We start from the raw sequence: 22,696 nt of genomic DNA on the forward strand, positions 1-22,696 counted from the left end.
CCCTAAAAAAAAATGGCTTTTTCTCGTCAAAAACTACTATTTTATTCATTGTTTACATCCGGTGGCGGCAATTATGTTCTTTACGTAACGTCTGTCAAATGCCAAATAATCTGCAACGTTGCCAGTATGCCCAGATCTTCTTGATGGGATCGGTCTTTACTTGGTAGAAATTCATATTAATAAATTGTTTGAGATTATGACGTATTATAAAACTGTATGGAAACTCATAACATGACAAGTCTACAGGGTGGCCACTTTTTTAATGGGATTGTATTGGTAACTTTTAAACCATAAGAGTTAGAAAGTCGGTCAAATGGAAAAAAAGTTGCATGCATAGAAGCATTATTATTGAGATATAAGAAAAGTAAATTATGTCATTTTGATTTTTCTTTTTTTCTCACTTTATTTCAAATATCATCAAAAAATGTCACAGGAATTTTTTATTCGACAGTAAATTATCCTCAATTTGACGTAATCAGATTTCGTTTCCAACGTTTCGTACTCTCTGGGACACCCTCAACCTCAATTTTTTCAATACGGACCTGCATATTTTGTGACATTTTTCGAAATAACTTTTAACGCTGAATTCAACGATATATCATTCAAAGTAGATTTTCAGGTGATTTTGACCCTTATCCAATTTTCTTTGGGTCGGATCTGTATTACCTTTATTCAGTTTAATTGGCAACATGCAATATGCAATAAATTTCGATAAGAAAGTCAACTTACCCATCTTGAACTAAATGGAACATATTAGAATCAAAGCAAGAAACCAGTATACTGGTTTCTTGGTTCTTCTTTTATAATAATCATTTAAATATTTCAATTCATAATAATTAAACGAAAGTATCATTTAACGAAAGAAAAATCAGATGATTATTCGAAAGTAAATGAAAATTAATGAAGTAAGTGTTTGAAATGTCCACCATTTTGTAAAATAGGTACACTTTAAGGTTCTGGAACCCATACTTCTTATACATTTGCTTGTTTGGTCTCCTTGAATACCTTTCGAAACATTCTCAATTTTCTCGCGAGGTATCACTATTGTTGTATTTGTCATTTGTTCCGTTGAAACAAATTACAGAATCGAACTTTATTTTGAAATCATTACGATATAATTTGTGCAAGGCTTGGTATTCAAATTTGAAATCATTGTATTCGCGTCTGTTGACTATTTTATTAACAGCAGTTTTTGAAAAATTCCATTCACTGGCCACAGTTCTCGATTTTTTTCTGGGTTCGATTGAATTTGGGTCAGAACATTGATATCGTTAATAAACTTATTTTTTCTTACATACACACCATTAAATTTGGATGAGGGTCAAAATCATCTGAAAATCAACTTTGAATGACATTGTGTGATATATCGTTGAATTCAGCGTTAAAAGTTATTTCGAAAAATGTCATAAAATATGCAGGTCCGTATTGAAAAAAATGAGGTTGAGGGTGTCCCAGAGAGTTCGAAACGCTGGATACGAAATCTGAATACGTCAAATTGAGGATAATTTACTGTCGAATAAAAAATTCATGTAACATTTTTTGATAATATTTTAAATAAAGTGGGAAAAAAAGAAAAATCAAAATGACATAATTTACTTTTTTTATGATATCTCAATAACCGGCCCTGATAATCTCGATTTGTTTGAACTGCTTTATAATGCTTCTATGCATGCAATTTTTTCTCCATTTGACCGACCTTCTAACTCTTATGGCTTAAAAGCTACCAATACAAACCCATTAAAAAAGTGGCCACCCTGTAGACTTGTCTTGTTTGGTTTCCGAAATAGTTATTTAGTAATCTTCCATTCAACTCTTTCTTAGTACCTATCCTCTCAATTAATTTTTACTTTAATCTTTAATAACAGTAATTAATGATTTTTCAATACTTTCAATCGGTTTGTCAATCAGAAATGCTTGACTGTGTAGAAATAGAGTATAAAGTTCTAATAAAGAGTCAAAAAAAATCGGTTACAGCTTTTAAGGCCTTTTTTTCAGCTAAGAAATTTTTTTTCAATGGCACCCATAGCTTCAGCAAGCGTTCAATAGCTAGAACTAGTGAAAGCCATCGAATTCTAGAATAAGAAAGAACATTGCTGTAAGTTGTTTCTGCATACTCACGAAAACCTTTCATCGTTCGACCCTTACAAAAAATATCGAAAAATATTTGAAAATTTTAAGACCAATAGAATGCACAGAAATTAAAATCATATCGGCGGAAGTGGAAGCAGTATTGTGAAGTCTATGCGCTGGACAACCGATAGTTTCATTGTCGAATTAAAAAAAAACTCGCCTTTATTTTACTTCGAAGTAAGTACCGCACTGACAGCGAAAATATTTTATATGGAAATATTAAGGTACTCTAAGGATTCAATATAAAATAAAGTGATTGCATAAGACTATTTTTTTGAACAATTTTAATAATTTTATTTTCAATCCTTCGGTTTCTGAAAAATAATGTTTGAGCAACGGAAACAGCATTTCAGATTTATGATTACTGGAATCCGTTGAGATTCCATGAAAACAAATTTTGTCTCACCTACACTATATAAGGAAATATGAATCTCATAACGGTCAAATTACTGACCGGGACAATTGAATAACTAACCGGGACACGGGGACTCAATGGTCCAAACCGGGACATGTCCCGGCGTACCGGGACGTATGGCAGCTAATCGTGAATAACTTTATGATGCAGATACAAATCGACTAACATGTCGATGGCGTTATGTTCACAAATACCTAAACTTATTGTGTGACATCTACGTTATATTTATTTCTACTACCACTTACCGTTACAGCCATCTATTGCAAAACGGCGCGCCGTTGCCGCGGCGGAAGCAAAGTTGTACGCCTTATATAAATATTCATATGAATATCTAAATATAAATATTTTTGAGAGGTTAGGCTTGATATCGGTGTAATATGGGATTTGGTCCCATAGAAAAACTCGAAGCCCAAAATGGCGAACCCCCTCAAAATTTAAGGCTAGGACCGCCCTTGATTTGTCGTCATGAAAAGTTAGGATTTGCATCAAATATTTTCATGTGAGCAAGGGCGAAACGGTATATTCTAGGAAAAAAATCATATAGAATTCCAACCTAGAACCAGCATAGTATACCGAGTGAATCGTCTGAAATCAGCTAACGATACAAGGTTTCGGAAAAAAAGCTTTTATTTTCTAGCCGGATACCCAGTGAAGGATCTACCGGCATAGTGACGGGGTCCAAGGGGCGGAGCCCCTTCGGCGAGCAGAGCGAGTCTATTCTATATACACCTGTTCGTAAACAATGTATATATGATTGCTTTTTTAATGTTGAAGAAATGGGGATAGGTTTGCGATTGTTGAATGAAAAAAAACATCGAAACACCAGATGGCTTACCAGCTATATTTTTGAAGCGATATAATGGTTCTTTAGCAGGCTCTTTATGTGATATATCCAATCTTTCAATAAAATTGGGCATTTTCCTAGTTCAGTGGAAGCTCATTTTCATATTTACAATTTTCAAATTGGGTAACAGAAATGAGGTGAAAAATTACAGACCTATTTGCAAATCTTCTTACATCGCAAAATTATTCGATTCGTTAATTGTTGCTTAGATCTCCCCCCTTTTCAGCAAAGTATTTATAGACGAACAACATGGTTTTATAAGGAAAAGATCGGTTACATCGAATACTGACATATACGGATTTTATAATCGAATCTATGAAGAAAAGAAAGCAAGTGAATTCAATATATACATATTTCAAAAAAGCTTATGATTCTGTAGCGCACTGGTTGCTTATCGGTAAATTAAAAGCATTAGGAGTTGAACCCCCGCTTTTAGATTGGTTAGCTGATCGTATTAGCGGCATCATTCTGAGAGTTTCATGTTGTGGCGTGTTCTCCGAGGAATTTATTATGGAATCCGGAATTTTGCAGGGATCACCACTATCAGCACAAGTATTCCTCGTATTTATTAACGATATTGGAAGAGTGCTTAGATTCAGCTCGTTCTTGCTGTTTGCTGACGCTTTAAAGTTATTCAGGCAAGTTTCTTCTTCTGTTGATTGTAAGCTTCTACAACGGGATCTCGATGAATTGATGAACTGGTGCCTAGAAAACCACATGGAGTTCAATATTGACAAGAGCCAGGTGATGAGGTTTAGAAGACTAAAATCTCCCTGCAAGTTTGAATATCCTTCGAATCAGGAATCCATTATAAGCACAAATGTAAATAAAGACTGAGAAGGAGTCTATTTATTTTCAAAAATGAGATTTATCCCTCACATTCAATTCATCAACAATTAGGCTTTCAAAATGCTGGGCTTCGTTAAGAGATCAATGCAGCAATTCAATGATGTGAATGCATTGAAAACAGTTTACTGCTCACATGTAAAAAGTATTTTAGAGTATTCAGCAGTGGTATCGGCGCCATACTATATATTGTCCATAAACAAAGTATTGAACGGATACAGATGAAATTTCTGAAGTGGGTGTCGTATAAATTGGGTTGTCAATATCATCCGAGAATTATAATCGAGAGATAATCGCACTACGATCTTTGGATTTGAGAAGAGATAACTTCAGCATTATGCTCATTTTCAAACTTGTCACTAACCTCATCGATTGTAATTATTTGATGAGCAGAATAAATCTCAACTATAGTCCAGCGCTCCTTAGAACTAGAGAGGTTTTTCACATTAGCTTTGCGCCAACAAATTATATTTTCCACAGTCCATTATCAAAAGCTCTTCGCCTAGCTAACAACTGTCAGGCTGATATATATTTAGTATCGATATTCACCCTGAAGAAGAAAGAAGAATCCCAAGCTCTTACTAGTCCGCTGGCATCTCAGATCTGATTCTGCCGAATGCCCAAAATTAATTAAAACATTTTTGATAATGTGTATTTCTTGGAAATTTAACATTATGAATCAATAAAATGATAAAGGAACACCAAAAGAGTTATACATCTGATAGTTCGTTTTCAACCTACGCTAATCACTAGAAAGAATGGGACCATACCTTCAATAATAACTTTGAAATTCTTCATTTAGAAAACAAGAGCTTAAGACTAAAACTCTTAGAATCCCTAGAAATAAACAGGTATAACACCCAAAATATTCTGTTGAACGAACAAACGGATGTAAACTCATCCCCTTTATTGAATTTCTTCCGATAGTTTGGAAATCCCAGGCGTCAAATTGTCCAATATAACTTTGTAATTTATGATACCCTTTCGAATATTTTTCTGTCAATTTTGCTCCTATATAAGATTTCGAAAACCTCTGTACTCTTATCAGTTCAGAAATGTAGCCTGATGAAGCCACAGTGTGGCGAAACAATTGTTGCCAACAATTAAATAATAAAGTGGAATTACTTCGTTTTATTTTATTTATTATGAATGATGTGCGTGTTTATTTATTTTCTTATATATTTTGATGGAAATTTATTATTATTAAAATTTTTCATCAATGTAAAATGGCTTGGACGTCTGATTGAATGAATTAATAAATAAAACCGTAGAAGGACAGTTCCGAGTACCAACATATTATAATCATGAAATCTGTGTGAAACTGAGATATTACCGCAGGATTTTTTCTGAAAGTTATGTCAGAATGAACGGATTTGCCACAGAATCAGAGAAAAAAATATATAATTGAAGGTCTTCATACTTCCTGGTTCCTTTTTTATTCTCGTTCAACGTTAGAGAGCAAAGTGGAGTCTTTGTCTTCACATTAATTTTTCTCAATTTTCTTTCCCATCTGTTATCGACAATATTTCAGCGAAATTCGTTATTTTTGTTCGAGAACGGGTTCAAATTACTCAAAAACGTTCCACGAAATAACAATACCATTTTCTTTGAAAAAATGGAGTTCATTAATTCGATTATTAAATCGAATCGAGGTGTAATTTGAAGTTTTTTGCCTTCAATTTCCGTCTGCGTAATAAGAAGGCTGACCCGATTCATCCATTTCCCAAAGGAGAAAATTGATTCTTTTGGCGTATCTCCGATGTCATTTCAATACTCAAACGATTCGGGTAATTGAACTAGAAAATGTCTACTCTCGTAATTTTTCCTGGTATTTTGATTGTAAGGGTGAGGAAATGATCACTTTGACACGAAGTACTGTAAAAAAACATTTATTTTCTGATATAAAGGAGTGTTTTATCTCCACTTGACAGATATATTAGTTATGTAAAGCATATTTGAAGTATGAAGTTACCCTTAAATTAATTGTGAGAGATTTTCTTGAGAATTTTGTATTAATCAAATAAACGTAGACAATATGAATTGTTTTATGATATGTAATTAGAATTAACAAATGTTTAGTCTGCCACAGCAATAGATATCCGTTAATTAACTGATTAAATTAATTTAGTTATGCCTGAAATACCAAATAATGGATATCCTCCAGTTACTATTGCTTTTTCAGTGAGACTAGATATTTGGAAACACCCTTACGTCGTATTTTAGATTTGACGATTATCTGTTTTTAATATCGCAAAAAGTTGAGCTATTGAATAGATCTATCTACGTTACATTCCCAAAGCACCTATAACCACGAAGCATTACGAATCCGCATCTTTTCTTGAATATACAGGGTGATTCACCGATGGCCTAATAGACGCTAATGAAAAACTAATCATAATTTTGTGCTGAAAATACCATACTTTATTAAAGAGTGACATAGAGCATGGTAGGCTGTCAGCAATGTTTCAATCGAGACTTTGAGTGCTAGAGTACGGATAACAAAAATATTTTTGCTCAGTTTTTTAGAGAGTTCCTCACAATGAACATCCCAAGTGAGCTTAGGGTCCAAATGTAATCCCAAAAATTTTACATTTTCTTTCAAGTTCTCAACTATAGATCTCAATGAACAAACTAAAATATTTGTTTTTTCTTGATTCTGCATCAATTGATTCGAATTGAACCAGTTTTTTGCACTCGACCGTACCTCACGCGAGTTCTCTAGCAGCTGATTGAGCACCGGTCCACTCAGAAGAAGTGAAGCGTCAACCGCGAATAAAACACATTTTACTGTGGTTGGTAGACATGATGGAAAGTCATTTATATAAATTAAAAAGAAGATCAGTCCTAAAACCGAACCTTGAGGTACTCCTAATGTGATATTCTTCAAAGCTGACTCCTTTCCACCCCCTGAGACTTTTTGGCTTCTATCGGAAAGATAAAATTGGACCAGTTTTACACTGATCTCCATAAAACCATAATACTTGAGCTTAGTCAGAAGAATCAGCGGTGAGACACAGTCGAATGCTTTGCTCAAATCTAACAATGATACCGACGTATAATCACCCCTTTCAAAACCTTGCATAATATAACTGATTAGATTCAAAATGGCCGAAGTCGTGACTTATTTTTTATGTAGCCAAATTGGCAGTTAAAAAATAGTTGATTATGTTCAAAATATGACATTATCTGCATGTTCAGAGCTTTTTCAAATATTTTAGAGAATAGAGGCAACACTGAAATAGGCCTGTAATTTGACATATCATCCTCATCGCCATCTTTAAATAAGGGCACCACCCTAGCCACCTTGAGGTCAGCGGGAAAAATTCCATTTTTAATACAACTATTTATAATTTCTGTGAGAGGTATAACAATAGTATTTATATTCCTTTTCAAAATCTTAACAGAAAGTCCATAAATATCCTTTCATATAGAATTCTTCGAAGAGAATAACACAACTAATAATACAATAATTGGAATATAGAAGAACAAATCTTATTGATTTCATTAATACTTTTCACCGATCTGTGGGCCAAATAGATCTGTAGGCAAGGAAGATTTGTGAGCAAGATAGATATTTGAGCAAGGTTGTTATTTGCGAGAGGCTGATCTATAGTTGAGGCAGATATGTAGGCTAGGTAGAATGGCAGCGAGTACTAGTTCTAACTTCTCTACCATCTTTGTTTCTGTTCAATACTTCAATATACACTCTCTGTTGAAGGTTTCCAGGGTATTTCAGGAGCCTGGGTAATAAGGGAGACTGGAGAGGGTTGATACAAGGGGAGGTTTGATACACATTCAAATTTCCTGTCTCGGTTCTTCAAAGAAGGTGTAATCGCGTGCAGTGCCTCTATGAGTGAGGAAATACTGACAATGTTATTGTCAGTTGAAATCTAGTAACGATCGCTTACGAAGAAGAGTTTTTAATCTCAAAATGTGTTTTCTACATATTCGATGTAAGAATTTGCATATCAAACGAAAAGCTTCATCTCTTTATCAACAAAAACTATCGAAATTCATTACTTTATTCTTGTTGCGCATTTCATTTAGAACATAGGTGCCAGTAGTACAAATCTTTAATCGAATATCATAATATGTTCACATCCTATATTTTCTAAATTTGTCTTCTAGGGAGGTTTGATACAGTAAATCTCACTCTCTGAGATAAATGGATTGGTAAATGTTAAACACAAATTTTTTATTTAAAATTTTGAAAAAAATGTATCAACCCTCCCCAGTCCCCCCTACAGTATTGAAAACCAACGTTGATATTCCATAAACAAACGAAAAAACTATAAACCGATCATGCATAAAAACCATTGAGCAATATTTTAAACCAAAGAATATCATTTATCATTTCAGAGAACCCAATAAATTTCGTCTGAATTGAGACATTTTTATCCGAGCAATTATAACATCAATTGGACTGTTAAGAGTTAGGTCCCTACCGCCTATCTCTTTCAGGGAGATATAACAATGGACCGATTGCCAGTCTATTGTGGACCTGGGAGGAATTTTCAGTCTTCTCGATATCCTTTTGTGTCCGATCTGAACATACCCCTGGTGAGAATCGTTGAGAAGATTACGTTCTAAATTAATTTGACATTTTGTATTCAACCAATAATTTCTGGGAAACAATGATGAAGTAATTGGCAACTGTTCGAAATGTGGGTGGACACATTTTCGTCGAATATCGTCGTGTTCCTTTTATATGGAATTAAATTGGTTATTGAAAAGATCCATCTCAGGATATCCTCATACAATAACCAATTGATAATTGGTGACTTCGACCGTGGTCGCCAAACCTTGAGCTCGAGTAACTTCCATTGGGTAAGACCTAATAGAGCTAACATAAAAGTTGATGCTTATATAATGTTCCTTCGAGTGCTAGTGGGTGTACTATGATTCTTTCATGGAAGATGGCATCAATGATGTAGGAATACATTCGAAACAATACCACATGTGATCTAACTTTATCTGGGAAATAATTCACTGTATTTTCACGAAAATCCATAAATCAATATAAGGACTTTCACACCACTTGTTAGGAGTTTCTTTTTTGTGGAAAATATTCCTGAGCATGACTGGGAAACCTTATCATACCACCTCATTCCCCTGATAACTAATGTATATTTTTTCACTATAATAATAATGTTCAGAAGCAGGATAGATATTGTATATGCACTCTTGAATATTTCGATTCCAATCTTAGATATCGTAGTTTCAGCATGGTGTGTTTGCAATAAAACTATTGAGTGCTGTTTTACTGTTATGTGAAGTCGAACACCATTTTCAACTTCATATAATCATTATTATTAATATTATTGTTGGAGATCATTGAAGCTCTCCCACCTATTCATCTTGTGACAGCTATAGAGTAGCCATGAGGCCATCCAAAGACTATACAGGGCCGGTATAGGCAATGGGGAAATTAGGAATCAGAGAGCTTGGTCTTCTTGCAAGTGGCGAGATGATAGAGAAAATTACCATCGAGGAAACCTTCACTACGATACTAAGTAGGAAAGAAGATTGGGAAATCTCCGGCGACCATTGAATTACACAGATGGTTTCAAAATCACGACGGGGACTGGCAATGCTTACCAAATGATACTATCGTTAGGCCACTGTCTAGTAAAAAACTATCAGAAAAGTTATATAGCGATACATTCTTATTGTCAGGTGACAATCAAAGCTATGAGCTCACACATCATCGATTCTAAGATGTATTGGAGTGCGAAGAAAACTCAAAGAAATAATAACAAGGTCTATTTAGTCTGGGTTCCTGGTCATTCGGGAATTAAAGGGAATGAAGATGCCAACAGACATGCCAGAAAAAAACAAAACTCCTTTAAGTTTTAACAGAACTTTTCTGTGGTAAAGGCGAATGTATCTACAAGTTTCAAGAGGAGGAAAAAACCGAAAGAGAAACACTCTGGTGGAATTTTCCTAGATTGGATCATTCCGAAAAGTTTCTTCGAAACTTTGACGTTGCAAAATCTAAGAAGTATCTCGACTTTAGCGAGAAGATAACGGGTGTTTTTTTTTCGAGGTATATAACTTTAAGTTGGCATTACTGTTCAAGATGTCGACCGATTTAACAGCTGTCAAGTGATTTATTCTCAGTTAGGTTTGGCAAGTTATCATGAATAGACTCACGCCTGAACAACTCTTGCAAATAGTGCAATTTTATTTCGAAAATAATGGTTCTGTGCGGAATATGTATCGTGTACTACGTCCATTTTTTTTGTTTAGCGATGAAGCGCACTTCTGGTTGAATGGCTACATCAACAAACAAAACTGCCGAATTTGGAGTGAAGCTAATCCTCAAGTATATGTCGAAACACCGTTACATCCAGAAAAACTGTCTGTTTGGTGCGCTTTATGGGCTGGTGGAATCATTGGTCCGTACTTCTTCAAAAACGATGATGGCCAGAACGTTACAGTCAATGGTGATCGGTATAGAGCCATGATTACTAACTTTTTCATTCCTGAATTGAACAACCATGATGTCCAGGAGCTGTGGTTCCAACGAGACGGCGCAACATGTCACACAGCTCGTGCCACAATCGATTTATTGAAAGACACGTTTGGTGACCGCCTAATTTCACGTTTTGGACCTGTGAATTGGCCTTCAAGATTTTGTGATTTAACACCGGTAGGATACTTTCTGTGGGGCTATGTAAAGTCATTGGTCTATGCGGATAAGCCACAAACCCTTGATCATTTGGAAGACAACATTCGCCGTGTTATTGCCGATATTAGGCCACAAATGTTGGAGAAAGTCATCGAAAATTGGACGTCCAGATTAGACTACATCCGAGCCAGCCGTGGCTGTCATATGCCAGAAATCATATTTAAAATGTAATGCCACAAGATTATCTTGCGGATAAATAAAATTCATGTCAATAGAATAATCCATCGTTGTTTTATTGCAATTTAAAGTTCTGGAGCTCTAAAAAACACCCTTTACAACATCTCACTCGATTATTTACAGGGTATTGTCGCCATAGGCAGCACCTGATGAGAATGGAGGAGAAAGAAACTCTGGATCACCTGGTGATGGAATGCCACATCATCACTTTCCTCTGGACAAACACTTATAGAAGTGAGAATGTAGCTCCTTAGGGCATCCCAGATATTGGAGTTTATTAGAACTTTGGATCTGGAAAACGTCATGACGAAAATAGCTCTGATGGGGTGCAATGTTAATCTTAATCTAAAATATATTTTTGATACCTGCTGACTGAAATCATTTCGTCAAATGAGGGATTATCATGCTAAAACTATTAATCACTTACCGATCAAATCAATAATTACGATGGGATCTTCGCTGTATTTTTTGTTCTTCTTTGCGCTGAATTCGGGTTCACTCAAGAGAAATGCTGCGACGTAAGGCGTGAAGATGGCGGTGTATATTACTAGGATTAGAATGATCCAATCCCAGACTGCCTTGAAGGGGGAGTAGTGGAGAATTGTGTAGTTGTGCAATCTTGGATTCTGAAGTTTGTATTCTGGAAGAACATCTGCTCCTAACGATAAGACCTGAAAGAAAACAAGGTTAGGTGTTTAGTAATACCTGTTTGGACTGTCACGAGTGGTAGCGTTCAACATTTCTATATTCTTCAGAATGATGATTGCTGGAGGAGTTTTTCTATAGCAAAGGAGGAAATTTTTGTTTCAAGTTGATTTGAATATTCAGTCTAATATTTTTCTCGTTTACTTAATTTCTGACCTGCCCTATATGAATGTAAATTTGTCTCATGGGATGTAATGAATGATTATGATTATGATCGAAGATGACTTCATAAATCATCCGTATTTATGTTTGAATGGAACATTTATAAGCCAAATTTTGCTTTCATTAACGTTAATACGAGAACTCATGTCGGTTGGTCACAAGCAATGTGGTGTCTTCGATGATTGGATTCTTGAAATGCATCAAAATTATCTGAATTTTCATCGAAAAATCATCTCCAGTGATGATGCCCATTTTCAACTAGGAGGCTACGTTAACAAGCAGAATTGTCGCATTTTCATCCTCACGTGTAACTGCAAATTTAACTTTTCGAGTTGGTAGTATGATTAGACCTTAATTATTCGAAAATGAAGCTGGTGCAACTGTTACGGTGAATGGATTGCGCTACCGAGCTATGATTAATGATTTTTGAGGCCAAAATTGGAAGATATTGATGTAGCTGACAATAATTTTCAACAAGACGGCACTACGTCCCATACAAGCAACGAAACAATTGCAAGTTTCCTGGCCGTGTTATTTCTCGAATAGGTGGTCACAACTGGCCACCGAGATCTTGTGATACAACTTTTCTCTTTGGGACAACGTGCAAGATAAGGTCTATGTCAATGATCTACCATCGAGGTAATACAGCTGCAAATGTGAGAATTGTGATGGAAAATGTCATTAAATAGATATGGTGTAGTCGTGGCCATCGTTTGGTCGAAATCATTTTCGATATTAATGGAATACCTTACTAAGCCTCCGAGGAAGTTGAAAGTTCCAACCGCATGCGAGGAACCGCTTCTCCCGGAATCAATTGTTAGTGGTATCCCTTACAAACTATGTGGTTCAGAACGGTTAAGGAAAGTTAATGTTGAAAGGGATCTCATTTAGTATAAGTGATCATCACGATTCTTTTTTACATTTCCTCTAACGTTGAATGCGGTTGGAACTCCTCAGTGGCTTAGTGGTGGAGCGCTGGACTAGTTATTCGGAGGTTGCGGGTTCGATCCCGATCGAGGAGGTACATTTTCCGAAATTGAACAATTGTCTGTTAGCCATCAAATATTATGGAATTCTTTCTCCTCATAATGAAATAAACATCCATCGATTTATTTTCAAATAAACTCGTTTTAGCTTCAAAATAAAAATGAAGCAACTTATTGGGAATTCTTTCATCTAGAGAGATGAATTAACATAAAAATCTAATTGATATACTTGAATTAGTTGAAATTTGAAAATTCAATTGTTGAATGATTTCCTAGAAATATTACTGAAGAACATCTACAACAGATACCATGCAAAAATTGAGGATTCCTCGAAAATCCCCCTCGAACCGTGACTGTTCACACACATATTCATGTACAACGTAAAAACTCACATTTCCAATGTTACTCATGTTGCCCTGCGTCGGGCTCTTGAGGCCCATCATTTTCTCGTTGCCCTTGTTGCCGAGCCCGTTGCACGGCTCGATCTTCACGATGCTCTTCCGGCTCTCCTCGAAGCCGGTACCCTTGATCCTCACGCTGGACCACTTGGCCGGAAAGCCGATCAGATTCGACACCGACCGATTGCGGCCGATGTCGTACTTGAGCGAACCTCCGATACCCCTACCCTTCACGCCGGCAGTCGACAGTTTCCTGTAACCGGCGTCGCTGATCTTACGTCCCTCGCCGGCAGTCTTGCGGCCGTCGCTCGTCCGGCTCGACTTGCGCGTTTCGCACGTGTCCTGGCTGCTCTCGCTGCGCTTGCGGGTCGACGCCCATTCGACGGGCGTCGGCGTGTTCTCCTTGCGCGGCAGGTCGGGCGATGAGTTCGTTGAGGTTATGATGAGCGGTATGTCAGTGGGACGGAGCAAGTTTTCCGCCATGTTGAGCAAAGAGTCGGGATGGTGAGTTCGATCGTCGCTCAGTCTTCGAGAATAGTTCTTCATGGCTGGTTTCGGATTAGAACATCTCTTACGACTCGGACATAAGGGATTGGTGCATCATACCGAGATGATTTGATGTCGATTGGAAGAAGTCAGATATGTTGCTGATTATTTCTTTATCGATCCTATGGAAAGGTTAGTTGATTTAGAGACTTCAACAAGAAAAGAGACAACAACAAAACAAGGCCAAATAACCAAGAACCTATCAACGAAGGAAAAGTAAACCCAGAGACGAATAACCAATCCTGCTAGATCTAACAACTGATCAAATCGTAAAAACCACACCTTCATCGACATCATTTCAATAACATAAGAATTATGATATTTTGAGGTTGCTCATTAGAATTGTGATATTTTAAGATTGCTTTCTGAAAAAACTAAGAGCCTAGCTAGCTGAAGACTTAAATGAATTTAAGGCCTCTACCACTTCATGCACTTGGTGATTTGTTCAAACACCGAAAGATTGGTTGTTATCCTCAATCTTTCTCTGTTTGAGGATCGCTCTCTTGAAATTGAAGAGATCACACTCAATCAATTTTTCAAATTAAGACGTCAAAACATTATCCTATGTGTAATTATAAAGGAAAAAAGGGCAAAGAAAGAAAAAGAGAGAGATAAATAGAGAGGAAGATAAAACATATTTCTTTGAAAGGAGTGCCTTCCTTTATCATTTTTGCATATGTGACAAATATGAACCCTTTTACATAGATTGGATTCAACATATAATAACACAAATGATTATAAGCAGACAAATCACCACTTTTACAACTGCACAAGGAGCAAGTTTCATACAACCACCCGATAATCCAAGAAAAACTGCAAAGATGGAGAGAGAAGCCCTTACATGGACGACATTCCAACAAAGTGAACCAAGATCATGTCTTTATTTTGCACCAAGAATTAAAACTATCACCATGGAGATGCGAAAATGGCGGAGTTTAGATGAGCAACTCGAAAATTAACCCCCAGATCTACTTAACCAAGGGTAAAGAACGTTTATATACTAAAATATACCACAATTTCCTAATAATGACCATGAATGCACATGAGCAACAGAGTAATTGACATAATTTTCAATCTGATGGGCAGACATATGTTGGCAAGTACTCGATAGCTATCGGCATTTTTCTGGCATATTTTCATAACTGCCAACGTATTTCTGCCTCACCAGTGCGGTTGAAAAGTGTTAGGATGAACAACACTTGGAGGAGGACAACAAACAAATGAAATCAACAACAGAAGCCAGCCGCTCATTTGTGGTATCGGTAGGAACACCCAATGGGTTTTCGGTCAACAACCATCCTCCCCCCATTGGCAGCTACAGCTACCTGCGTGACACCCAAGTCCAGGAACAATAACATGAGTAGAAGAATATCGAGGCTATTATTCAAAAAACAAATAAAGATGATTTTGTACATCTCTCAAGGAGAAGTGCTAACGTCAGACACGTCTTTCTGGCCTCATCAGTACGATGATATCCTTTTTATTTGTTTTTGAATAGTCTTGTTGTTGTTCTTAGACTTGGATGTCACGCAGTAGCTATAGCTACAGCGAAAATCCATTTGGTCTGTCTACCGATACCACAAATGAGCGGCTGGCTTCTGTTGCTGACTCAGTTTCTCTGTTGTTTTCCTACAAGTGTTGTTGATCCTAACACTTCTTCGCCGTACTGATGAAGATCGAAATCCCAAAACATGTCTGTACGGTTGACAGTTTTCCTTGAGGGATGTCTGCGATGTCGGCGCGAGTAATTTTGTCGCCTTTGCTCAAAAAGCATCAATAACAACATGACATTCACATAACAACCGCCTCTAAAAAAACAGCACCTGCTCCGATGATAATTCAGAACTTTCTTCTTCCAATGAATAACCTTGCATTCGTGCGTGAAAAAAAATTAAATTCTAATGAATCAAGAATATTGAACGCCGATGAATAATGCGCAAGTACTATATCTGAAATTCACATCCACATGGCACTGCGTACGATCGACAAATGATTACCTATCATACCACAAGATACAAAGGGCGGTAGGGCATGTTAAGTTTCAGCACTGCTTCAAAAATTGATCGGGATTACCAACATTTGTTCCGCTGAATATATTTGGCATTTAATAGAAAATAGTTTCGAATGCCAAATTGTAGGCATTTTTTATATGAAAGCGAAGGTAGTGTTGTTTTTTGTCTTTGTGAAATACCTAATGATTTTATCTCTATTTCAATGGAGGTAATAGGGAATTCTGTTTATATTGGTTAAGCTGTCATGTGGGTACATGCGGCTTAGTAAAGGCGGTTTGGAGATATTTATTGCAGATTATATTGACAAACGCAGTGGACCGGAAAAACCTAATGTTGTCTTCAAGAATCAAGTGTGAAAATGAAAAGGAGGTCAGCAAATTGAGCCGAATTGCCGCCCATCAAATAGATGCTCTTGAAACGGTTGATTCACTGTTTCACCCCTAACGCAGCCCTGACTGTGCGATATCCTTTTAATTTTTTTTTTTTAATACACCTGTCGATATTCTTTTACACGAGTAGAATTAATCCAAATAGGTACTAAAATTTTGAAATAAATTATTTGCATATATTATTACTCTACATATTTACTAATATTAATTTCCATTTATTCGCTTGAGATTTTACGTTCACTTAGTATTTACGTCTATTTGGTTGCATAATATATTTTTCATTTAGGACTCTTGAAGATTGTGGAGCTTCTCTGATATAAAATGCGCACGCAAGAAGCAGCCCCCCTTTCAAACTTTCCTTCTTGTCTCTTTAAACTTAGCATTTCCAATGTTGATATTTTGATTTTCTCCCTTGAGGCAAAAAAACCAATTAGCGACACTTTATTTCTAAGGTAAATAAACAGGGTAAACTCATTATCTCTCAAAAGATTTCCCTTTAGCAAAGTTTAATATATTTGCGTTTGAAAGTGAACTTTGGGTTGTGTACACCCGAATCCCTAAATATTCAAGTTCTCACGGTTTGAGAATACAGAAAATGTTTATTCTACTGAATAAACCTGCAAGAAAAAGAAATTGATCGCGAATTATGTATTTCCGCTTCAAACGTCACTAATTGAATTTTTTGTTGATGATTACTTCTATAAGGAAACAAAATACTTTTCTCTAATTCTGTAGCTAATACGTTCATTCTGCCATACCTTGTAGAACAAAATCTTGATGGGAATATCTCAGTTTCATTATTATATGGTGGTATTCGGAACACCATTCATTTTCGTCTTTGCTCAAGAGTTGTGCCAACCAATATTTCTCAATGCAAAACCCATGAATGATATTTATGGAGCTATTCCATTAATTCAATTAAAATTCAGTGAATAAAAATTGAAAATGTATAATATTGGGTTTACACCTTTGCTTCCGCCATTTTGCAATAGATGGCTGTAGAGATGAGTGGTAGTCGAAATCAATAGATCATAGATGTCATAAAATAAGCTAACGTTTTGTAAACAAAACGCCATCGAAATATCAGTTGATTTGTGTCTGCATCATAAAGTTATTCTCGATTAAGCAGGTCAGCTTACGAGCCAAATTCTCGTCATTTGCGGAAGGTTTTGATTTACTGCTTCTGCCGAGACTCATCGAATGTGCTCAAATACCTACGATGAGGTCGCTATTAGTGAAAGAACGTGCCGAGAATGGTTTTGACGTCGAAGACTAGCATGGCGGTGGATGAGAGATTTTCGAAGATGCACTATTTGATCAAGACTCGTGTTAAACGCAACAATAAATGGAAGGATCATTGGGAGTGACGCAACAAGCCATTTCAAAACGCCTGAAAGTCATGGAAATGATTCAGAAACAAGGAAATAGGGTGCCGTACGAGTTGAAGCCGAGAGATGCTTGCAAGGTAAAGACGGAAGGGATTTCTGCATCGCATTATGACTGGAGACGAAAAATGGGTTTATTACGATAATCCCAAGCGCGAAAAATCATGGGGATGTCTCGGCCATGTTTCCATGTTGACCTGCAAACTTAATATTCACGGTTTCAAGGTCATGCTCAGTTTTTCGGCGTAGTGTATAATATATTGTTAAAACTGACTAAAACAATCACAGGCTATCATCATCGAACGCAATCAATGCGTTTGTGCCGAGCATTTAAAGACAAACAGCCGCAATACCAACGAAAGACATGTTAAAGACCCATGTTGCTCGACCCCATGTTGCGAAAATGGTCAAGACATACTTGGAAATGTTGAAATGGTCCTACCCCACCCGCCGTAGTCTTCAGACGTTGCTCCTTCGGACTAAAACTTTTTTCGATCCATGGCACACGGCCTGGCTGACCAGCACTTCCGGTCTTATGAAGATGTAAAAAATTGGATCAATTCGTGGATTGCTTCAAAAGATGACCAGTTTTTTCAACGCCGGATTCGTACGCTGCCCAAAAGATGTGAGAACGTAGTGGTCAGCGATGGACAATACTTTGAATCATGAATGTTCAACAAGTTTTTTACAATAAAGCCTCGAATTTTGAAAAAAAAACGGCGGAAGCAAAGTTGTACGCCTATGTATTCCCACAGAAAGGTCATTCCAACACTCGTTCATTCAAAAACTCGACACTTTGAGGCTAGTTTTTGAATTTCGAACTCGTGGAAGAATATCAATGCCTTCTGCACTTGTATTATAAATAAATATTAAGCTGGATAAAACCATATTTGAAATGTTTTCTAGTTTCATTCATGGATAAGCAAGTTCTTTTTTTTTTTTAATTTATAAATTTTTCAATATCATGATGCGAGGTTCCTGCGTCTTCAGATATATAAAATTGCATTCTGATGATGAATCATTTTCACCATTATTTTTCTTGTGATCATTTCCTGAGATATCAAATATAAATATTCCAAAAGATGAAAAAATGTTCAAGAGTATTGCTGAAAATTCAATATTGTCGAAGGACCCAAGAACATATGTTAATTCATTCTCTAACTATTCACAAAGCGATCTCCAAAAAAATTCATGTATTTGCCTAGTATTTTTCAACCTGATATTGCACAGGGTATCTTTATAGCCATACTAAATAAGTATATGAAGAACATAAAGGTCCGCCATAAAAACTGTTAACCCCTGTGTAACATATTCCGTAACAACAAAAATGTTATGATAGTGAATTACGGCATTGAAAAAATAATTCGTGATAGTTTTCGAAGGTTTATAGGATACCAATATTTTTGTGATTACATATTTCCAAATTACAGCAGATCTAACGAATACATTACGAGCATTTCTGGAACGCAGTTTCAGTAGAATTTCGATGTGAATATTTTTGATCATGTTGTATTATAGGATCTTTTTAGGTCAGGAGAATTTCGAGATATGTCAGTTGTTGAAAATCCACAAAAGACTCTAGGTACATAGGCGGTACTAAAACATATCCACACAGTTTCAGGTCGACTAAAAGAAATTATAACTTACAATTGAGACGTCTTTGATTTAAACGAAGATTTGGGGATTCAACACTAAAATACTTCTACCTATGGGGATGTAGTCTTGAAAGTCTCAGAGGTTAGTAAGTCAGAATAGCACCAGAAAGATTATCGATGCAGTACTAAAGTCAGCCTTTATGTGTAACACTGAAGTTATGAGAACGTGCTTGACTAAGCACCTTGAGATTATTACAGATCTTACACCTCTACATCTAGTGATCTACATACTAGCTCATGAGGCAATGCTCCGAATATGTAAGAAAAATAAAGGTGATGGTAGACAGCCTGGTCCTCTCTAATAAATATCATCTAAGCAGTGAATCTTCCTGGTGACGAAATGATCAGAAAAATTAGAAACGAAAAGAACTTTAATATGATGCTAGTTGTAGTAATTGTACAGCTGCTATTAAAGCACTAAGCTCTCATGCCATCGATTCAAAGTAAATGTTAAAGTGACGAAGTGAAATTCAAGAATTAGGCAAGAGTAATAAGGTCTCTATAGTCTGGGTCCCTGGAATAGGAGTAAATTCACTAGACAAAAAGGCAGACGAAAGACATTTTATACAATCGAGATATTCTGTGGTATGGAAAAATGCTGCAAAAGAAGGAAATCGAAAGGAAAATACTCTTATGGAATCACTCAGGTATGAATCATTCTAAAGAGATACCTCAAAACTTCAAGATCATTTGGTTTTGGATTTCAGTAATATAAAATAATAATATGCTAAACCTCCTAACTGACTTCCTTGTACTAACACCTTAGGAAGCAGCTGAGAATGAGAATAGGGTAACCAGAAACTGATGATGAAATTGTTGGGAAGCAAGTAGAAATTCCTGATCACCTGGTCACGGGTGGAGGATGTAACCTCCTTGAATCTACCCTAGATAATGAAATCGATTAGAACTCTAAAACTAGAAATCGAGCTGTAGATGGTGAAGTGGTGGAAACAGCTCTAATGGGGACACAATAGACCTTAAGGTGTGCATGGTAACTCCTCAACAGTATCAGTAACAATTTTCTGGTATTTATATATAGATAAGTTTCCGTTTAGTATGTCTGAATCCTTTTGTTGATAAATACATCGAAATATTCTTATTGTCGGCTCTTGTATCTGGTGGAACCGTCGAAAACAAGATCTACCCTCTTGACAAATGATACTGTAAGACATCAAGGAAGCTGGATTGTGAAAACAAATTATAATTCTATTTTTCCAGTCTTCCGTGAATTTGAACACGAACATTGTTCATTTTATCAAAGAGAAATGAATTTCCGATATTCTACAACTTAGTTGTTGACTTTAGAATGTTGAAATAAGAAGAATCTGCAGCCATTAAGAGCCTTGTGGTTTACTCTCAGCGAAGATCGTTGTTATTCTTCCGATGAAATTAAAATGGGGGTAGAAACTTGCGCTTGTAAAAACATCGGACGGGTTCGATGGATATCACTCTGAAGATTCTTTTAAAGCAGGTTGGTGGAGCTGAAATTTATGACCCTATAGAGGTTACTCGTCAGATACTTAAAACGGAAGTAGTGCACTCGTTTTCAATCGTTCTCGAACATAACTATGTACTTTCCGTAGTATTCCAACGATACAAATTTTATGCCATCAATTTTGTCTAATCTCACGTAGTCGCGAATTTTTTGGTACTGAAATGTTGATTTTTCCGTAGAATCAAAGCCATCAAAACCATATGAATACAAATCACTAAGTTGCAAGCTCTGAAAAGTAGTGGTCCAAGACATTATATAACAAGCAATATTTATGGCAATGTTTCTAGCATCATAAGAATTTTGTGCTTGTGATGAGTACTTCAGTTTGAAGAAGGTTGAAGAGTGAACTGTGAGAACTTTCAATAATTTTCAATGCCAACTTTATGATTTCACAATCTACAGTTTTTTGAAGTTTAAGCTAATTAAAATTCTTTTATTGATTCTGAGCCTTCGAATCAGATTTCCGAATTAAATTTCGTAACTAAATTATATTCAATTAACAGACAAAATTGTTTCCAAAATATTTGGATTTGGATTGGATTTGTAATGAATAAAGGGTTTTTCACTAAGAGGTTTCATCTTAAATAGCCCGCTATCTAGGATGATGTAACCTATCTGGGCAGCTGTCATTTTTTGACATTTGATAAGTAAAATTACTTCATTACAAATATAACGATACACGTTTCAACAACGAAATAAAACTGTTAAAATTCATAAAAAATATGGTGGAAATTTTGCAGTCACAGTTCGAAAAACTAAAGCACTTTTGGGTCGTCATGAAGCACTTTCTCGGCCGGCAATAGTGAAACTGGTGAAAATTTGAACTGTGGGGGCAAGTGAGTAAGAGGTCACCACATGCAGCCGGCTGCAGAAACTGCAGAGGCTGGCCTGCATTGGTGTTACTGGAGCTATACACAAACTCCCATAGCAGAGGTTATACTTGATCTACTTTCGTTACACTTACATGTGAGGAAATGCAGCTTGCTGGAAGCAATAAGAATATCCTGCAATAGAAATCTTCGTTCGGGAAACCGGAAGGAACATATGGTGATATCGAATCAATTAGATTCAAACTTCTTGGCAAAAGCCACGGATGTGATGCCAACTATATATGATTTCGAAGAACCCTTTGAAATGGTAATTGATCTCAGTGCAATGAACTTCGTAAGTCGCTTGGACAAAAAGTCCTCCATATGATATGATGGATCAAAATCAGAAAAAGGCACAGGTATTGGGGTATAAGGGCCTAAAACCAGGATCTTTCGATCCCTGGGAAGTGAGCCCTCTATCTTGCAAACCGAGACACTAGCTGTCCAAGAGCGTCTCAAAATAAACCTCAAAGGGGCGCGATTTTACATCGCTATGGACAGCCAGGCCAAGCTGTCCATGAATTTATATAGCCAGGGGTCAGTACTGACATGGGAATGCCGAAATGCCATAAATCAACTGGCCAGAGAGACATTGTGGTATTGAAGGAAACTAAAAAGCCGATGAACTTGCGAAAAAGGCATCAAGGTAAACACCTGTTGGTCCTGAGCCCTTATGTGGGCTCGGAAAATATAAGGCAGAGGTCCAATAATGGGAGTAGGATAATAAAAACCCTCTGGAGGAGCACTCCGGGTCTTGTTCATCAGGTAAAGAAATTTGTGGTGTTTTCACCGACCTATACCAGAAAGCTCCTGAAGCTCCAAGTGCTGAGCTTCTTGTAATGGTGGGACTGCTGACGGGACACTGTCGGCGCAAGTACCTTTTGTACTGCACGGGTAAGTCAGCAGATGACATCTGCAGGCTCTGTGGAAAAGAGGTAGATCCAGCCGAACACATAGAATGCAAATGTCCGGGGATTACTGGCTTAAGAAC

The 22,696-nt window shown here is 36.6% G+C and overlaps 1 protein-coding gene across 12 annotated transcripts in view; it reads right to left on the bottom strand.

Annotated features, from left to right (window-relative positions):
* LOC123676913 (potassium voltage-gated channel subfamily H member 6-like) overlaps window positions 1–22,696 on the bottom strand; it is a 281,964-nt gene that overhangs the window by 35,971 nt on the left and 223,297 nt on the right. For 10 of the 12 annotated variants that reach the window (XM_045613233.1, XM_045613232.1, XM_045613230.1 and 7 more), the window contains one exon: window positions 11,531–11,774. In XM_045613233.1, coding sequence (XP_045469189.1) covers window positions 11,531–11,774 — 244 coding nt within the window. Of the gene's footprint in view, window positions 1–11,530; window positions 11,775–13,348; window positions 14,023–22,696 lie in introns of those variants that run through there. The other 2 variants (XM_045613235.1, XM_045613237.1) reach the window with 1 other exon arrangement.

This window comes from Harmonia axyridis, chromosome 3, assembly GCF_914767665.1.
Source record: "Harmonia axyridis chromosome 3, icHarAxyr1.1, whole genome shotgun sequence".
NCBI classification, from domain to species: domain Eukaryota; kingdom Metazoa; phylum Arthropoda; class Insecta; order Coleoptera; family Coccinellidae; genus Harmonia; species Harmonia axyridis.